The sequence below is a fragment of the Pipra filicauda genome, unplaced genomic scaffold, assembly GCF_003945595.2.
Source record: "Pipra filicauda isolate LSUMZ 115617 unplaced genomic scaffold, ASM394559v2 scaffold173_size1550139_pilon, whole genome shotgun sequence".
Classification (NCBI taxonomy): Eukaryota; Metazoa; Chordata; class Aves; order Passeriformes; family Pipridae; genus Pipra; species Pipra filicauda.
The window spans coordinates 158775-179559 of NW_024104251.1; the positions used below are offsets into that span (position 1 = coordinate 158775).

At 37.3% G+C, this 20785-nt stretch overlaps 1 protein-coding gene across 2 annotated transcripts in view; it reads left to right on the forward strand.

Moving 5' to 3' along the window:
• Positions 1–20785, forward strand: part of PARG (poly(ADP-ribose) glycohydrolase) — a 61223-nt gene that overhangs the window by 22235 nt on the left and 18203 nt on the right. For both annotated transcript variants that reach the window (XM_027720721.2, XM_027720720.2), the window contains exons 8-12: positions 6020–6112; positions 8135–8292; positions 17004–17083; positions 19467–19527; positions 20171–20246. In XM_027720721.2, the coding sequence (XP_027576522.1) occupies positions 6020–6112; positions 8135–8292; positions 17004–17083; positions 19467–19527; positions 20171–20246 (468 nt within the window). The remainder of the gene's footprint in view (positions 1–6019; positions 6113–8134; positions 8293–17003; positions 17084–19466; positions 19528–20170; positions 20247–20785) is intronic.

A 20785-nucleotide genomic window follows, 5' to 3' on the forward strand; every position in this document is an offset into this window, starting at 1 on the left:
CTGTCTAGGTATGAGGTACACTAATAGTTATGGTACAATGTTTTTAAGTAGAATTCATCTTCTTCCTTGTTTAGAAGAAAAGGCTTTGTAGAGAGTACAACTTAGCAAAGCTTGTTTGGAGGTGTATTAACTTAAATATATTAGTTTTTAAAGTCAACCAATAAAAAGTTGTTTTGGCTGTTTTGTTTGTTTTCTTCCCAGCTGTTCCAACTAACAAATTGAGAAAGTCTGCTTTTAGGATTCTGTAATGTTTAAAAGCACTCGTGACAAGGATTAGGGGAAGATGGGGAGTACAGGTTGCCAGTCTGAGGTTGGTTTACTTTCAGGTAAAACACTTCAGTGTCATAGACAGTGGCTTGGTTGTTTTATTGGCACTGGAATGTTCTAGTCATGGATTTAAGTGTTTAAACTTAAACACTTAAACACCATGTTTAAGTGTTAAAGAGTATACTGAAAGCGTGTGACTTCTGTATGAGACAAGGAGAACAAGAAAGTAAGTACAGGCTGCTCTGGAAGGAAGAGAAAATGAAAACAACATTGCTCAGTGCAATAAAGGTGCAGCCACATGTTGTGATTGCTTGAGCATGCTCAGGTGTTTCAGTGTCTCAGAGTCATAGAATCATTTAGGTTGGAAAGGACCTTTCAGTTCACAGAATCAAACCGTTAACTCAACACTGCCAAGGTCACCACTAAACCATGTCCCTAAGCACACCACATCCACATGTTCTTTAAATACCTCCAAGGATGGTGTCTCATCGACTTCCCCGGGCAGCCTGTGCCAATGCTTTACAGCCCTTTGTGCCCTTATTTGCTACACCTCTTTGAAATCGAGTTTTTCAGCTTGGAAATATTTACCATGTGGCTCGAAATGCCCTGTAAAAATATACAGAAATATTTTATTTGAGACAAGTTATTTGGTTTGTCTAGTTACTTAGTTCAGCATTACCACCTCTAACCATATGATATCTTACAATAAAATCAATTAGGAAGCTTGTTACTGGAAAGGCAGTTCAGTCTAGTAACTAATGGTACAGAGCACTTACAGCATGAGTCATTATGGCAGCTGGGAAGGAAAAAGTCAGAAGCACAAAATCCATTAGAATTAGGAAATAAGAGACACATAGTCTAAAGGAAGCACTCTGGTTTTCCTCTTCATCCTTAAGAACATGATTCAATTGGTCCTTGTCCTGCCACAGAAGTTAGTGTGGGGATATAAAACCAAACAAATTGAAAGCATTAAGCCGTTGCTGTCTTAGCATGCTGGTTGTCTGTTGGCATGATGGCTCTGCCTTCCCTTGTGATAGATGGAGCTGTCCAAATTTGTGTTCTCTATGTGCAGTTTGTTTGCTTTGATGAGCTGTCAGATTTAGATTTAAACTCTCTACCATCCCTATCACCCCATACTGCTGCAGATCCTTCTTATTAGGACTGTCAGGATCCTCGTCCGTTACGTTTTGGAGGACTGGTTTATAGTGACAAGAGGCCATTACTTATGGCTGCATTTAGTCAGGCCTCTTTGCTGCAGTATAAATGTTCCTTTTGCTAAATTGCAGTGCAGGTTTGGCAAAGAGCTTGTCCCTCTGCCACGGCTCACTGAGCCATTTGCATCTGAGGAATTGGAGCCCTAAGTCATGTTCATTTAATCAGTCGCTCCAGAGCAAATTGCCAAGTGATTTCTTTGGCAAAAGACAAGTCATGCTTTCCAACTTTGATTCCATACACTTTTCCCTCAGGGTATAACCCCTTCTTTTATTCAATTCCTACATATTTTGCATGATTGGAGGGCTGAATAAAGTCAACAGTGTATATATGTTTTTATTTCAAATCCTGAAGGAAGCTGCAAAGGACATGTATGGGTAATAAGGAAAGGAGAACCTGTTCAATTGTTCAAAACCGAAATTGCTATGGTACTTCATGTATTTTCCTTTATCAAAAAATTGTTGTCAACCATTTCATATTTTAGAATTCCTTAAGTTATAAAACAAATGTTTAGGTTTTTTTTAAAAATGCAAACTCAGTTCTTTCTCTTAGTATTTGCAGAGTTGTAGCCTTGAAAAAGGTTGTACACAGGTAAAAGTATGTTACTGAATTGAAACAGACATTCCTGTACTAACAGATTGACTTCCAAGTGAGATGCTTGTTGTAACAGCTTCAATCTGAGTAGAATATTGCTGCTTTTTTCAGTGAGAAGACTTGCAACTGATATCTGCCTTTTGTAGCCCACTGACAAGGGGCAGGACTGGTTCTGTCTCACTACCACCCACACTGCACACATCTAATAATGCATGACTTTTTGGTAGGCTGCTTTGACTTACTAATGCAGAGGAAGGCTATCCCCTACCCCTAGGTTATTTTCCTGTAGAATTAGCAAGCTGAAGGATCTCAGGAAATTGTCAGGTGAACATGGGAACTGGTGAAATGTGCTGATTGTGCATGTGTTTGAGGGGATAGAATGACACATCCCTCTTTCAGCAGCATCAAATAAGTAGAATAGCTAATGGCACTCTAAATATGCTGGATTTTACATCAGTACAAGTCACTGCTTCCTGAAGAGGGTTTCCTTCTAAATAAATCTTCCTTCAGTTCTGTGCCCAGGTGTTCTCTGTGCTGATGCTGGATTCTCCCAGGTTGGCATTTGCAGCGTGGGATGTCTGCCAGATGTAGCTGTGGTGTCAGCACTCCATGTCTTGGAATCCTTTTACTTTCCATGACTGAGTGTTCTTTTTTTGCTGCTTTCAAAGTCTGAAAAGACTGTCACAGATAACACCAGGCTCTGTGTTGCACTCAGCATAGCTGAGAATATGCAGTGGCAGTGGTTGGTCTACAAAGCTGCACCTGTGATGGTGTGCTGGGTTAGTGGTCACAAGAGGCTGAGGGCTGAGGGCAGGCAGGGATTTGCAGGTGTTCTTTTCCATAGAAACCTCACAGGAATGTTACCTGTACAGGAAGAGTGTGGGCAGAAAGGGTAAGCTGTAGTTACATGGATGTGGCTGTTGATGCTTGGTCATTTGATAGAGAACAGTGCTGAGTTAGGAGTTTCTTGGCCAGGTCTGTGAACTCCTAACAGTCATATTTTTGAAGTTGTGGGGTCCTCGTGGCACCCAATGCTTTTAAAAAAAATTCAGTTCATTTACATGTAACAATAATGAGAAGTCAGTGAGAACTTGTGGGCATTAACAGCTCTAAATTTTGATGCTTTTCATTAGTGGAGCTCTAGTAAAAGCCATGCATAGAAATAATGTCGAGAGGAGAGCATATTCTGTTACAACATCAGGAAGGTAAGAAGAAGGAAAAGTAGAATTTCGGAGTTGAAGAAGTGGCCTTTGTAGTTAAGCATTCTGCATCAGAGCTGAGCTGTGCAATTGCTGGCCTGCTCCTGTTTTGGGAAGAAATTGTCTTATGCTATTATTATGTTGTTTTCAAAGAAGCATAAAGAAAAGGTTGAAGTCTTGACAGCTGTGACAAAGTCTGGTGCCATAATGTGTCACCAGATAAGTGATACTGTACAGTCTGTGGCAGTCAGCAAAGCATGGCAGCCACTATTTATATGTCAAGTTTAAAAGAGAGGAAGTGTTACCCAAAGGGGAGAGAATATCAGAATTTGACAGCCTGGTAGACATCTAAGGTTAAATGTCATCTTTTGAATAGATATAACTTTACATATTCATTCTGTGTATTGAGATCTGAAATTCCAGACTTTAAACGCTCATTTTGTTACTTTATGGCACTTAAAAACATTGTGCCTAAGAACAGAGCAGAGTTTCCTGCTAGAGCAGATGATGTTAAAGGTTAGGTCATAGTTTTCAATATCTGACTTATACTGTATAAATATGTGGGCGCATATGCAGCCAGTGACAGGAGAGATGCATCTTGCTTATTTCCTAATCTTAAAAATAAATTTCCTTTCAGTAGTAATTTGTATATTACTTGGATTCCTCCTCTGTTTTATCAAATGATTTTCGTGTTTCCTGGGCTTGCTGTTCTTTTTAAGTTCTTGTTTCATTTTAAAACTTTACATTAAAACCTTGTTTGCATGTCTCCACAAGTAGCATACATAATACATAGAAAGTAACTGTGTAGGTCTTGGGATTGTTTTATTTTCCCCCTTTTCCCTACCAGAAGTTGTTTGTCCTTTGGGCATTTGTTTGTGTTTTGGTTTTTAACTTCTTGAGTGTTCTTATCCCTCTATATTACTTGGAGTGGGAGAGGATAGAGCAAAGATATTTCTATAGTTATTTTCATGATCTCAGAAGAAGAGAGGTTGTAGCCTTTAAACGATATTTTCAGCTTTTATGGGGAACAGTATGCTTTGAATCAGAGGCACCAGATTTTCCTCTTCTCAAGAGATTTGCCAGTATCTTTTTTACACTCTGAAGGCTGTATGAGACTTTCCATTGAAATGTGAATTACAGTGCTCTGATCATATGGCTAAAAAGATCACTTTCTGTGATTTCACAATTAGTCTTAAGTGTTGCAGAGACCAAAGTTAATAATACCTTCATGCTGTTTCATCCGTTCTGTCTGCTTCTGGTTTTGTGTGAAATTGGTAGTAAATCAAATTATTTTCCAAGTGTTACTCGAAAAATAATATTCTGTAGTTTTAAAGCCACCATTTCAGAATTTGAATGATTTTAATCTAGAAACTAGTAGAGGTAGTGGTCTCAAATACACATTCACTGGGTGCAGGGGAAGGAGGGAGGCAGCAGGCTGAACTGTGACCTTTGGATTCCGCTCCCCAGCTGCAGTGCAAGGTGTGTGTTCTATTCTCTCTGCTTTTTGCCTTAAATGCAGCATGCAAATCTAACAGCCAGTCACATCTGCTGCCTGCATCCCTAGATCAGGGGAAGAATTTCTACTGCAAGGAAGAATCTGCTTTTCTTGATCTTCCTTCAGCCCATTCATCTGGCAGAATGTGAGAGTTTTGAGGCTTTTGTGCTCCTTCATGTATTGCAGCTGCACCACTTCATATTTCTTTTCTTCTTACAACCTCCTGCCCTAGCTTTTCTTAGAAGAGCATTGCCCACCCTAAAGAACTTTTTGCACCTTTTAAAAACAGGTGTATGATACATGAATCGGGGTGTGAGTGGGTTCATCTAAAGCCTGGGGTTGTGATGCTGAGCTGAGAACTGGCTGCTGCAACTTAGAAGAGAAGCTCTGGACTTTCTCTGAATATATTGGCTTGAGACACTATGGCAGCTAAACATGTGGGCTAGACAGTATCAGGGAGGGAACTGAGAAAAGGGCATGAAGGATTTGGTGTGACTTGTCTTGAGTATAAAAGCTTTGAGAAGCCTTGTGAAACGTTGGTGTGTCCATCTGTTTTCAGTGTTGTCAGTTCTGATCTTCCCTTCTCAGGAAGAATGTTAGAACAGGTAGAGAGAGAGAGGCAGCTTAAACAGTCACAGTATCAGCTGTTTTACAGCAAGAGATGGAAAAGATTGCAGCATGTGGGACCAGGCAGGCTGCACCCACTACATAATCCAGTGGCTGTGGTTCTTGAGGGAACACGGTGGGGATGGACAGCAGAAAATGCCCAGAATTGAATCCTCTTGCACAGGATTTCCTGGTTCTGCCGCAGAGGCCCAATGGTCTGAGCCAGGAGTGCATTTCAGCTGCCATTAGCAGGGGAATGTCACAGGTGCTCGTCTTGGACTATGACCTGAATATGAAATTCAGGTAAAACGTTCCAGTACTTTTGTGGTTAGGTAGGGATTTTTCAGTTGAGAGTTTGGTTCATTGCTTTGGAAAGAGTCAAATGATAACTTATTCGAGGTTCCTTTAAAAGGGCATTTGGTGATATGTTTTCTCAACTGCAGCTTTTGAGAGTTGTTTCTGTATTTCCATCAGTGGATTACTGCAAGGTAAATTCAGTGAGGTACCACTGTGAAAATATTACAGATTTGCATAAAGACTTATTTTATTTCTCATTTCTTGTGAATGGGTCCTGTTTCCACAAACTTTCTGTTCGGTCATTATTTCTGAGGTAAAATGCTTTTTTTTTCTTCTTTGTTTTTAACAGGTTCTTGAGGATGCAGAGGCTCAACATCTCTTCCAATCCATTCTTCCTGATATGGTCAAGCTGGCACTCTGTCTCCCTACTATCTGCACTCAGGTAAGTAACACAGCCAGCAGGTGTTCTGTGGCAGACCATTCTCTGCAAACTGTAACTGATGGCTAAGTTCATCAGGACCATGTTATCTTCTTAATAAAAGCTATAATTTTTGTGTTGAATGCAGCTGAGGCCTCGGGAGCAGAGCAGACAATACACATCTGAAATTATGTAATAGCATGTAAAAAAAAAAAGTAAATCTTACTGTCATAGTTTTATTTTGGGCTTCAGTAATACTTTCCTTTGTGTATGCTGGAGTTTCTTCTTGCGTTTCTTAAATGAAATGACCATGCAACATTTGAGGTTGTAAAATCACACTTAGAAACTGAAACAGCTGAATAATCCTGAAACTTCTAATTTTTTATTTTAGATTTTTTTTTAATCCTAGAAGTGGTATTTTCATAAAGCCCTCATTTGCTTGGGAACGCATTGTATTCTGCTTAGAGCATATAATACTTGCATGCATACAAACCTTAGATAATTCTTTATGAATGCTGTGGGAATTAGTTCTGGAAGTAATAAAGCTGATAAAAGTGAATAAGACTGGTCAGGTCAGGATGTAGGTAACACATTAGCAGGGTAAACAACTCTAATTTGTAAACTTCTTTGTTTTCATTTTCCAAATTGATTCCGTTGGACAGGAAAATCTCTCCCTACTTTGTTATGCTATGAGAGTCCTAAAGTAGATGCATAATTTCAAACTATGAATAGTTCTTAAATTTTTTTACCAGTAACTTGATGAAGGAAGTTGTTTGAGACTGCTGTAAAGTTTCTGAACACAAAGTCAAGCACATGACTTACAAGTTCATGTAGTAATGCCTTTTATAAAGATCATGTACTGCTAGGCAATGTAAATTGTGAAGACCTTTGTCAGACTCATTTCTTTGGTTAAGCTTAAAGCTAAATTTGTTGCAGTGTAACACTATCCAAAATATTCTGTTTTCATAAGGTTTTAGAACTTATTAGAGTGAGCTGCCCAGGCTTTTTTATCCTTTTAGCTGTATGACTTCAGACATCACAGTATAGTGTGTTAATTAAACAGCCAGAAGACAGAATGAGGTTCAGTGAACATGAATGTAGTAGTTATAAGAATGAAGGAAAACCTGTTTGCTTTCTGGAGTAAACAGGGCTGTGTATTCTGCAGTCTAAATTAGCAGCAGTTTCTGTATTCACAACTGAAAGGATGAAAATGTAGCTGCTCAGCTCTACTGGAGCCTGGCTAATGATGATGGCTGAGAATTTTGGAAGAAGAGGTGAAAACTATTCTCTTTCTCCTGTCACAAGTGGGTTTACTGTAATTGTTACTCCTAAGCAGTCAGAATGATATATCCCCCACACACCACATATTATCACATAATTAAAAAACCCACATAAAATGCCATGAATGCTGTGAGCCAAAGTTCCAAATCAGGAGGCTAATGCCTGATAAAAAAGATGTATAACAAAGTGAAGCTGAGCTTTTTGTTCATTCGGCTTATAAAAGAAATGGATAATTATGCACTTTCTGCAAATACTGTCACTGCTATTTCTTAAAGTAGGATGGAAAAAATTCAAAAAGAGTCACAGAATTATGACTTCCCTGTTTCTTTGTAAAATTTAAAGCAGGGTTTTTGTAGCTGAAAGCATTCCTTAAGGGCTCTTAACCATACAGCTATTGAACGTGGATTTTTACTTCAGTTTTTAACATTACGCATTTGCAACATCTTGTCTATTTTTCCCCCTTTCCATTCCCCATGGTTTTGTTTGATAACTTGTGTTTTCCCGATCTTTCTTTTTATTATTGATTAGAAATCTGCAGTTTCTCAGGCGAGCCTTTTCTGAATTGTCTTGAATAAACTGTTCTTGACTTTAATGGTGCTGCTGATTAAAGGCTTTACCAATGGCCTAAATTACTCTTGCTCTAATATAACAAGTGTAATTTTGTGCTCCTGTTTTTTCTTTCAAAAAGGGTAAGCTAATTATTTTTCTCTCTCCTTCCCTCCCTGCCCCCTGCCCCTCCTTCCCCCTCACTTCTTTTGTTGGTAGCCAATACCTCTACTGAAACAGAAGATGAATCACTCCATCACCATGTCACAGGAACAGATCGCCAGCTTTCTGGCCAATGCTTTCTTCTGTACTTTTCCACGTCGCAATGCGAAGATGAAGTCTGAGTATTCTAGTTATCCAGACATTAACTTCAACAGGTATGGCACTCTGGAGTAAATGAAGCTGATAACCCTCCCAGGAAAATATTACTGGTGTCATTTGGGAGAGACACTGGTTTGTTTCATGTTTCTGTCGCTGATTTCAGTAGTTTGCTGTATGGTTTTTTTTCTGTCCTCTAAGGGACAAGAAAACTGTACAGTGCTGCAATAAAGGATCCTGTGCACAGGAAGATATGATTAATATTCCCAATTTTTTTTTCCCCCTGCGTGAACGTACACAGACACACTCGTGCTCTGGCATTAATTAGATTGATAAAGTTTCCTAACTCCTCATAAGCCAGTCATCTGCAAATGGTATATTTTAGTTGAGCTTGAAGTGTTCTATATATTTAAGTTAAAGATCAGTGTTTCCCCAGCCACATTTCTGTTGTCTCCGTGTCATCATCAGGGGTGATCGGCACATTGAGTCAGATCAATAGGACTTCGTTCTTCATCCATATAATCATTTTAAGGCAGTTGTAGAGCTGCATGTTAACCTGTCCTTTTTGCTGCAAGTTAACATAGAGAGATTTTAAGACCACAATAAGAATTTACCTAAAGATACTCTGATTTCTAAGCAAAGCTTTATTCTTTTTTCCTCAGTGCTAGCTTGCAAACAGATTTGATTAGAAATTTTTCTTCACATCTTTGTTATAATTTAAATATCCTTATACCACTTTTAAATGAGGGAAGAGGATGGAGACATTTTCTGCAGCAGAATATTATGGTTCACGTGGAATTGTAGATTATTGTAGATTGTTTCTTGGCACTTCCATACAAATCTGCATAGGTCCACCTTAAGGTTATTAGTCTGGAGCTTGGATAGATAATTGATCTAGAGCTTTTCTTATTCCTTGCTGTTAACATATGTGGTGTATGTGCTCTGACAACTGAGATGAGATACAAAGACAGCGTTCCCTGTGATCCAGGACACTTGGGTGCGTGTATCATGAGAGCTGTATTACACTAGAATTTCCTGCAATAAATTGTCAGGCATGCTGATGAACTAATAATGGCTTTGGTGCTTGCTGCCTTCAAGGGCTTTCACAGGTTTATGTAAATTGTGTATTTCAGAAGGGAGACCAGGGGCACTGTCTTAGAGTTTATTCCTAGAGTGCAGTGGGTTTATTCCTAGAAAAGTGTGGATGGGCATTAATATGCCATTCAATTCAGCGTGTTTTTCTACCAGTAGTTCACAAGAACAAGTAAATGAAAAATACCATTGATGCATTAAAAAATATTGATGTTCAGAGCAGTGAAAGAGGACAGAAAAGGTCTGGAAGGAGTTCTGTTTGACCACACACTTCTAGCTGTATTTTATGGTATTTTTAAAGGACTTTAAGCTACCATTTTTGTTGTAACTTAAACATTCTATAAACCAAGTGGTTAAATTTAAGTTGGATAATTTCTTACCAACTACAAAATAAAACACTGTTAAATAACTGGAGTAAATTCATATTCTCCTCTATGAACATTTCAGAGCAATGTAAAGTCACAGTAGTACAGTGAAATACTTGGGATGTAATGTCACAAGCTACTTTTAAATAAAAAAGCCTTGGCAAATTATTAAGTAAATAATTTCCTACCACAGACTTAAAGAATGACCAGTATAAAGTATTAACCATTCAGAATTTTCTGCCCTATTCCAGTCAGTCCTTCATTGTTTTCTGACTCGGCTTCCTGATGCTCTCACTCACAGTAAGTTCCAACAATGTTGTTCAGAAGGGGAATACAGCAGACAACCTTCAGGCTTTCCTCTTGCCTTATGGATGAAGTAATGCTCAGCTGCTAGTCACATGGGATAGAAAGCCATTTTTATTTGTGCAAGAGCAAGAATATTGTTGCCAAACTGGAGAAAAGAAGGGAAGCTGATGTCCTCTGGTTCTTGAGGATTAAAAGTGGCTCTTCCTCAGTGTTTGCCAATTTATGCATTTATTATATAAGTACAGTTTCCTTTTCCAGTCCTTTACTTTACTTAACCATTTGTTGCAGCAAATCCACACCCCTATACCCTCTGTACTTTGCATTTGATAATAAACAGATCAGTGAAGTAGAATAAAAGGTATGACAGGCAGTGGGTAAAATAAGAGGGGGACTGGCAGGATAAAAGCAAAAGGATATTGAAGAGCAGTGGAGAGAGTACTACAAGACTGTATAGTTTTCTGTTACTGTATATAACCTTAGTTAAAATCTAAAAGGAGGAGGGAGAAGTATCCAATTTCTTTTTTCCTCCTGCCAACCCTATATTTTCTCACCCTTCAAAGTAAGTTCTTTAGTAGCAAGGACAGAGTAAAATGTCGTGTTTTCAACTGTTGTTTCAGGCTTGCAGTGATGACAAGGTTTGGTTCACTGCATTGTGTATTTTCAGCTTTTAGAAAAAAGTCTTTTGTGAAGCTGGATATACTCTAAAGGCAATAGGCAGTGACTGAAATTAAAATGCTTGTGACTTCTTTTTTTCCTGTTCATAACAATGTTTTGATGTAAAGGCTTTGGAGGCTGCTGCCCTGCTCTCTGTGCTTAGCGATGGGCATAACAGATTGTTCACACAGCAACCTTTTGTCCCCATAGTATTATGGTCTGCAGCTTTTTCCAGACTTAGTTCTTTCCTCAGCATAATTCATCTGCTACATGACTGTGAATGAATGACTTTGTTCTTTGGGTACCAAGAAATATTCTGCTGTGGTTCCCTAACAAAGCAACATTACTGAGTGGATGCATTTGAGGGTTTTTTTTTCTTTAGCAAAGGTGGTGTGCCTTGATTCTGCTCTCCATGTCCTGTCCACATTAATACAAAAGGCTTCCACCCCTCCCCTCTACTCCTTGAGACTGAAATACTGAAATTCTTGACTTTAAAGTTAGTAACACAACTGTGTAAGTTTTCTTGTGTTTTTGGTTTTACACAGCAGTCTTTTTGCAGACTTCAACATTAGTGCCTTTTTATAAACTATGAAATAGTTATGGTTTTTACATTTAAATGCCATTATGTTCCCTCTTTCCTCCTAGTCTTCTCCCTGCTCTAGGTTTCTATGTGGTATTAACTACCATAGTGTAAGTCCCACCCCTCCTCCCCTCAAGGTACGAATCTGTTTGACAAAACAGCAGACACTCAGTGCAAGATATTGAAAATTTACTCACAGAGACATAACTGCAGCTGTTTGGGAGGAGGGCTGTTCTGTGTGTTAGTATTAACATACATCATCTGTGCTTTACCTCCCCTCTCCTGCCTGTTAGCCTTGCCAGATGAGAGGAGGAAAAAAAGGTGGCCATTCCTCTTTTGCCAATGAAGCACTCAGTTTAATAGTATGTTGTGACACTGTCTGTCTATTTTGATTATTCATCTTGCTACAGACTGAAAGTCACCTGTGTATAATTAAATACTCAGTAATTTAATTGAATTCTTCCCTTTTGTACTTGGCAAGGTTGGGCCTATTATGATTCTTAAGTCATTAATAACATAATTCATTTCAAATATAGTTGATTAAAATGGAATTGGTAGTTTAAGAGCTTTAATATTTATGAATTCTAGTAGATAGAATGGCATCCATTCAGTGGCCAAACATTGGATCATACTAAGTAGCATAATGTACTGCTTCAAAATATCAAGCTAAACTTAGAGTGTTCCGTTTTTCTTTTTAAAAACACTACTTAATGTATTTGATGGCAAGAGATTGGGCAGCTTTATGTAAAAATAACCCATCACAAAAGAAAGAAATAATTGAATTTACAGTTTTATATATCTTATTAATGAATGTTTCATGGGAGTTGCATCCTAGTTGAATGTGGAACCTGAAGTGCATTGACTCTCTACATTTATGATGTTAGTTGCAGAGTTTAAAGTAGTTTCTTGTGATGATAGTTATAATTAACCTTCTTTGGTGAATAGTTTGTGGTTTAATTAGGACTTCCATGAAAAATATATTCCTCTTGAAATATACTGAGGTCAAACCATACTTTCTTGCATTTATTTTTTATAAGCTGCTGAAATGGATACCATCCAATCTTGTTAGACAAGACTACTCTTGGACATTTTTCTTTCCCACTGTTAACCAAGTTATCAGACCTGTGTTAAGACACTGTAGAATTTGATAATTAGGAAACTATCTGGTTTGGTTATACATGAAAGCAAAATACAAGGAAAAATGTCTGCAATCTTGGGTCAGTGTTCTGGAAAGGACATAGGTTTGTCAAGGACCTGCTTTGCTTCTGCTGGGTTTTTGACCTGCTACAGATCTGTTCTTAGCTGTTGTGTCAAGTTAGAATAACTCATCTGTTTTCCTTATTCAAAAAACTCCCATAGTTGAAGTGGAGATGTTATGTATCTATAGTAGCTCCCATTATAACTGAATGTGGTGTGTCTGATGACATAAGCCTGGTGGGTCTTTTGGCACATATATTAGTGGATGACCTGGCCTGAAACTACCAGTATTCCACTAGGACTGAATTTCTCTATGTTTATGAAACAAACCTTTAAAGTAACTTCAAGTGGTTGGAAATGACGGGAAAAACACACTAGTTAAGATATATATCTTTTATGGAATATATAATACATGAAAGGAAATGAGAAACTGTATAGTACATTTATGCAGGAGAACTGAAATCTAATTTACCAGTAATGCAATTGTCTCTCCATAAACAACATCAATTACACAACACTAATGAATATTCTCTGGGGAATAAATTATTTAGTGACTCTGAGAGATGACTGAGATGCATTGCTTCTCTGAAAGGTGTTTCTAGATTTTCTGAGTTTACAGACATTGATCCTACAAAACTCATTCTGTTACGCCTGCCTTGGGTATATGTTCTCATTAACCATGGATGGAATACTTTGAGTATAATTTTATGAAAAAAAATTGAAATCAACGTTTATGTTTGGTAAATGTGGAAATCCTCTTTAAGTAGACAACTTCAAAAGGACACTGTTTATAACAAGTCTGGCATAATTACTTTGCTGTAGTGATTAAAACAGTACTTAATCTGAAGAGTTTTGTTAGCTTAGTAAATATAATAATTTAGTCCAGAACTTAGTTGTGCCATGCTGTTGGACATCTCTGGTTTTAGATCCCCAGGGTAAAACAAAGTGAAACAAAGTGCTTTGATAAACTGTGCTTAGTATTGGAAATCAAAGCTTACAAAGTATTTCATGACAAGTATGATACTGGTTTTGAAAACAAGAGAGTTTTATGTTTCTCTTCTGTTCCTAGAACTCCACTTTTTTTTAATTGTGCCAATGGGTTGGGAATTGCAGGAGAAAGACAGAAGAGATGTGCTCCCTGGTGTAACTGATGCAATCCTAAATGATGTGCTTATTGGGCCATTCAGCACTATATTGGTTTTTCCTTCAGGGTGCTGTGTATCAGTATGAAATTTCAGTGGTTCCCATTAAGGTTGCTGGCAATTGGGGATGCTCAGCCATTTAATCAAAATAGCCCTCAGTCATATGGAGAGCAATACAAGTTGACAGTAACATACCTAAACATACTATTTCCACTCCTACATGTATGTATATGTCAGATAACCATAGGCTTGAAATGCAGCAAGGTGGAAAAAGCAAGATACTTGGTTTATTCTCTTTTCCGAGTGTTTTATCATTCTATACCTTAGGCTAAAGCTCTGTTTAGTGATTAGCACTGTTGTTGAGGTTGAAGGAAGTTGTTCAGTATTTTTGTTTCTGCCTTAATTTTCCATCCTTCCAACTGCTCGATCCCTTTACTGGGTGAAATTTGGCTATCCATAGTACTTCTTTTTAAGTCCTTCTTCCACTTTTATTTGTAGGAGAAAAATGATGTTTTAGTAAAATGTTTTATACTTGCTGGGATGTTGTCTTTAGTGAGATCACACTAAAATATAAGAAACAACACAAGTGTATCTTCAACTATAGTAATAAAGAAAAAGGCACTTTTTAGTGCCTGTGGGGGAGTCAAGGGAAAAGCACGTAGTTAATTGTAGGGATCACAACACAAAATTGTGTATCCACACTTCTGCAAACAACTCCTATGAAATGCTATGGATTTATGAATGGGAAGTATTCTTTAGATTATGATCCATACTCTCTTAATGTTCTTAAATCACATTCCTGTTGCATCATTGGCAGTGCAGCCTTTGAAGTTCCTTGCAGATTTTCCACTTGCCTCATCGCTGGAAGGAGTTAAGAGCGGGTTCTTTAGAGCTTTTGGCTCCAAATGCTGGTTGAAAATAGAATTGTGAGTTTGCAGTTTAGACTGCAAAACCAAAATTATTGATTTTCAAATGCTTTTTTTTCCACTAATTATTTTTTTTTTTTTAGGAAAACACTAATGCAAAACAAATGCACATGTTTTTGTAATAATTATTGAAATTACATAAACTATTGCCTTGTAACTTTACTATAGGTTTGCTGACAGTTGTTTTAAATTTTCCCATTATCAATTCTTATTATTTTTAATATTTTATTTCTCATATATAGGATTTCTCTTCAGTACAATTAAGTCAATTAAGTGTCTGAATATTTGCTAGGAAAGAGTTTTCATTTAGCCACAATGACTTTAACAATCTACTTTGTGTTTATGACATTGTTCACACATCTACTTATGTTTTAAAATATCTGACTTGATTGCTTGAATACTTAAGTGTATCTCTCTAGTGGTCTTCTGTGTGATTAACATTGCCACTACTGTGGCCTGGAAGCTGGAGAGCCAGAGATGAATTTACAGCTATATTTGGTGGGCAGCCCTGGAAGCTTTCTTAGCTCCAGTACCTGCTAAATTTAAGTTTGCTGCATGGCAGTGGGAACATCCTGTACAAAGCAAAACAGCTTACGTATGCAATTGCCAGTAATATTTCAATTACTTCACCTGAAAGTGAGCTTGAAGTGCTTTGCATTTGATTTACAGTACACTTCATTTGGATGAGTTCTTTAATTGGAATTAATGGGTTTTGGCCCTGGGTGTTTCTGTCAGGAAATTATGTGGTTTGCACTTAGATTTTTGGGTGTTTTTTTAGTAGGATCTGTGCTGGAGGAAGAATTTTATTTAATATCTAGTGATACCTTGATATAGCTTTAGTCTTTAAAATATTTGCTTCAAAAATAAAATTTCCCATAATGTTGCCTAATTGATCATTTCAGAAATAAGGTTCAAGGTTAAAACATCCATAACTTTGTCGTGTTATGTCCTGAGTTAAATTAATGGGGTAGGACTGGGCCATTTTCAAATCATGTAAAAATCACTTGCATTTGCTGTTGGATTCACAAATATGACTGGTTTTGGCTTGATCTGACTTATTTCAGGCATAGTTTTTCAAGTTCTGCACCACTTCTGCCCAATTTGCTTGTTATACAGAATCATCACTCACCTTTGTGACATGAAGAACTCTCTCCTGAGAGCTTACAACTTAAGCAAGATGTCAATTTGCTGTAAAGAGGCAAAAAAACCCTAGTAAAGGCATGATCAGGCTAATAAATAAATTAACCAGTTTAAAGGCTTCATAACAAATAAGACTTGAAGATAAAAGGTCAGAATTAATTTAGGCATTTAGGTAAGACCTCCAGGCACGCACACATTAGCTCCTTTTATGAACCCCTATTAGCTGTGCAGGCACAAACCCTTGATAGAACTTATATATTGGCCCATTTTAGAATAGACTGTATAAGTCTGGAGTTTGCCTTCTTAAAGTCCTGATTCGCTATTCAAAGAATAACAAGTTAATAAAATTAGCTTCTGTGACTTAATATAGATTTTGGATGAAATTGATCTATTCAGCCTGTATACCTCATAAGAATTTTCAAATACTGAAAAAATCTAGTTCACTTCACTGCTGAAAGCTGAATTCATCTGACAGAACTCTGGTTTTAAAGGCAGGTTGTCATTCCAGTACATGGAAACAAATGAATAATGTTGTGTCATTCCTTTACTTAAGACTGTTTATTGAGGGGGGAATCTTACATCCTCAGGGCTTTCAGTGGATCAGGCATCTTTTAGTGAGCTCCCTATTCAAAGGGGATTATTTCTGAAGTCACTGCTATTCTCCCTTCCAGATAAATTCCATTATGTGTTGCCAATCACAATGCCTTGTCACTCTGTTGGAAATGAAATTAAGTAATGTGTTTTCAAGTTGCAGAAAGACAGATGATGCAGTAAAAGTATTTCAGCTAACCTTAAAAGCATACATTCACTTAGGGGCTAAGAATAGGATAGTTCTTTTTAATGCTTTGGTTTTTTACAAATGAATGTTAGAATGCCATTAAAGCCCAGTGGATGGAGCCATTTCTTCTGGGGGAAAGTTCTTTCCTTTAAAGCACTGCTGCAGCTCTTGAAAGCAACATGGTTGCATTAATTGTTCTGTGTAACTCACTGAGCTGAAAGAAGGGTAAGACATTTGGTTCTTGGAGTACTCAACATACATGTTTTCACCCCTTGGTCACTTAATCCAAGCCTGTTAACCTTTGGATCTGTTGCAAATAAAACTAGTAGCTTTCCTGAATGTTGATATTGAAATGACATTTTTTTATATTCACTTGGCATCTTCATCCAGAAACGTAGCAAGTCAACAAACTTGTTACTCCTAAAGGGCTGTCTAGAGAGTTCTTTCTACAGTACAGTACTTAAATGCAAGGCTAATGTAATATGTGCATGATAGTTATAAAAAATCAAATTGCAGTTAGTAAGTAGCATTAATTACTATGCACTATATCCCTGAAATCTAGTTGATTGCTTTTATTTCTTGTTTTTCAGATTGTTTGAAGGAAGGTCACCAAGAAAGCCTGAGAAGCTTAAGACCCTTTTCTGCTATTTTAGAAGAGTCACAGAAAAAAGTATATCCTTTATTCTTTTTTTGAACTACAAAGCAGATGCATGTCAAATTTAATCCCATTAAATTTAGAAATGGCTATGCAGCATTATGATGGAAGTGTCTAACAAAAGCCAGCTTGCAAAGTACACTGATATTCATATACATATGACTACCATGCACATGATGCATGCAAGCAAATTCTTGCACAGGGCTTCTTCTGTTTTCTTTTTTCTGATAAATATGTGTGTGTGTGTGTATATGGGGGTGTGTAAAATCCAGAGATATATTTTCACCCCCTTGTAGATATATATATATAAAAGTGTGTATGTATGTCATTGTGTATATGTGTAGACATAAATATATGTATAATGTTTGGAATATATGCACAGCATCACAATGGGAATGTAGGGGGAACTTGGCACCATATACAGTCATTAAAATCACAGACTTAAAGATTTGGAGTCAGGTTTCAAGTTTCCTGCAGTACGCAATTCTTTGACTGGAATGTTTGTAGTTTGAGGGATTTTCCCCTACTTGTGTTGATATTTCAGGTATTTCCCTTCTACTGTCCCAAAGCAAAGCTGTTGTGAAGTTTGCCCAGTTCAAATAAAAAAGTGATAGCAAGACATGAGATATCTCCAACTCTTTGAGAAATTAGTGCATAGTCAGATCTGCTGTTATTACCATGAATTGAACGTCTGCACAAGCTTTCACAAATAGATTTATTTTTGTGATAACTGTATCATACCTTATATATTGCATTTTTGGGGAGAAAGAGATTTTACTGCAGTAGCATACATCACATCTGCAGCAATATCCTCACTATAGTCTTTTTTAAAGAACCATTTTTTTACATTTTTTTACATGTCAGCATTTCCCTATTAGGTTCATATTTTCTCAGAATGTTTTAAAAAAAAGACAGCTTTAAACTATTAAATATAAGAAGCCCTTGGTTCAGTCCATCTTCAGTTCATCATTTTAATTCACCACAAACTAAATGCAGCTATAGCCTGTTTCAGCTGTCAGACTTTCAACACTGTCAAGAGAACTAAATTTCTGAGGTAAAAAGTAAATTATGATTTATGTGTGGGACTGAGAAGAGATACAATGTACTAGCTTTTTTTTAATACTTGAGTTATAAAGTTTTCATGCAAACCAAATCCTAAATTTAGGCAGCTGTCCCTGACCCACTGTGCATATGAAATTTGTTGGGAACATGCTTTATGAACCTACCGTATTAGATTCCCTAAGATTATAACTTTAAATAATATTTAATGAGATTCTTGAATGCTCTTTTCTTGAATTAAAAATTTTTTATTCTTTTTTTTTTGTCTCAGGAATTCCTAAGACTGAATAACTCTCTAAATTACTGTAATAATTTTGCAACTCTTTTTACTGTTAATAGTAATTGAATTCTGTGTAAAAGAACACAATGGGGACTGAAGACTTTGCACTTAAAAGTTGAATGCTTAGTTTGTAAAATACTGCAACTGATACCAAGAGTTCCCATCTGGAAAAGCACTTGATTACTGAGTGCTGTGCGCTTTTCTTAAGAGCAAGTAACCCTATTTTTCTCCTAAACCCCTATAAATTGCAAAGAAAAGCATAGGACAGTTTAAGGCTTTTAGAAGGATGAGTTTGTGCTTTACATACTGTTTTGAATGTTTTCACAAGCCAGTGCAGTAGACTTGCTGCAGCAAAGAAATGACTCTCAAATGAAGGTTTTTTTAGGATGGCATCACCTAATAAAAGGCTGATATTTCCTTTCTGTTGCAAAACTGAACTTTTTTGAGTAACATAAGGAAAAAAGATGATACTGCATCCTTCCTACAGAGAGCAACACCTCCTCTTTTTCTCTCGAGGGCAGGAGTCTTTTCTCAGTTGGAATACAGTGAATTTCACTAGCACCTTGGCAGGGCTGAAAACTGCTTGGTTTGGAATCCACTAACACTGCATCTTTATTGACATAGTAGAACTTTCTTGGAAATATGAGCTGCTACTTCAGCCATCCATAGTACTCACTCTGTGGTTTGCCTGGTGGTACTGAACAACAGCTGCTTTCAAACGTGTACAGTTTCCTTTTTTCTAAGTGGCAGCACATTTTACTTCAATTACTGAGCCTTTATAGTAGTGTTTACTGTTAAAGGGAAAATCACTTAAGAAAAAGAACAATACTCAAACTACAAAGCTGTAAGAGAAGTAAATACTTTGATCTTCATGTTATTTGTCTTTAATTTGAGCGTAGGCTGTCAGGGAAAGATTCAAAGCAGCTCTTGGGGAAAGTTAAGCTCTTGGTTTCTGCTAAGAATGACTATTGTAATTTTAAAAGCTTACCAGTTAAAATAATCTAAGGACTAAAGCTCCCCTACTTAATGCATTTTCCTTTGGGGTTGGTTTGCCTGTAGAACCTACGGGATTGGTGACGTTTACAAGGCAGTGTCTCCAGGAATTTCCAGACTGGGAGAGGTAAGTCAAACATCCTGTTAATGCAAGAAATGTCTTAAATCCATGATAACTGAATCCCATTCATTTGCAATTGATTCAGGCCTGGAAGAACTGCAGAAAACAATATTTGCTATGGATTGTTGCAGAAAGGAGCACAGAGGGAAGTGGGTGAACTGCCACAAGTAGTTTGTGTCTTGATTTGTCCATAAAGCCAACAAGTCTTAAGTCAAGTTTTAAAACATAGCATGTCTTTGGTGCTGCTGCTTGAGTGGGGAAAAAAGAGAGAGATGACTTGATTTAAGAAATGAGAGGAAATATAACAAATATGGGTGATAACCAACATGAACACAAGTGTAGCAGTTTTCTTGCTGGTTAGCAAGTTAATGTGGGACAAGAAAAACACAGAACTCCAATTTCAAATTTGGGGCTTTATGGTGAAAGAGGTGAAGAAACTGAACAATTTACTATGTTAAACCTTTAGAAATTGTTTCTGAATGGCAAACGTATTTTCTTTAATCCTTCAGGGTTTTTGGTTTTTTTAAACCACCTTATGTTTAAGGTGTGTAAGAAGTTTGGGTTTGGCTGAGTTTTGTTTTAAAATGGACGCTTCTGTGTGGAGGTTCTGTAATTGTCCTTTCTGTACAATATTTTTCCTCAATGGTAGATCTCAGAAAAAACTCTCTAGACTGCATGTCACCTATGAAGGCACCATCGAAAGCAATGGACAAGGTATGCTACAGGTAAGTGCATGCAAGAGTTAATGTGGCTTTATGTCATGTTTTTGTTGTACTTTTACGGTCTGCCAGCTTAATGAAGTTATTTGTTTACCCTCAATTGACTTAAATGACAAGATGTTATGCAGTGTAAAAGAAACATCAAAATTAATTCCATGGGCAGTCTTACACTGTCAATGTTCCCCAGCTCTAGGTAGCACATGTACCTGATACAGAAATGGCTGACAGAAAATCACAAGCCCTGGACAGCTTCAGGTCTTCTGGTTCAAGCCAGGATTGAAGATTGACAGGATAAAAGATTCAGGCTGTGATCTTGATGACTTGTTAAGGGTTTCAGTTTATTTTTAAAAAATTATTCTTGTGCCCCAGACAGTGACCAGGTCAGTAGTTCAGGAGACTTTCTTGCTGCTGCCAGCACCACTGTTTCAGTCTGGGAGGCAGTCAGCAAAAGAAATTCATAAGGAGGATGTCCTCTCCATATCTATAGGAAGGAACACATTTGAGCTTGTTTGCTTTCTGCTTTTCTTTTAAAAAAATAGACTACC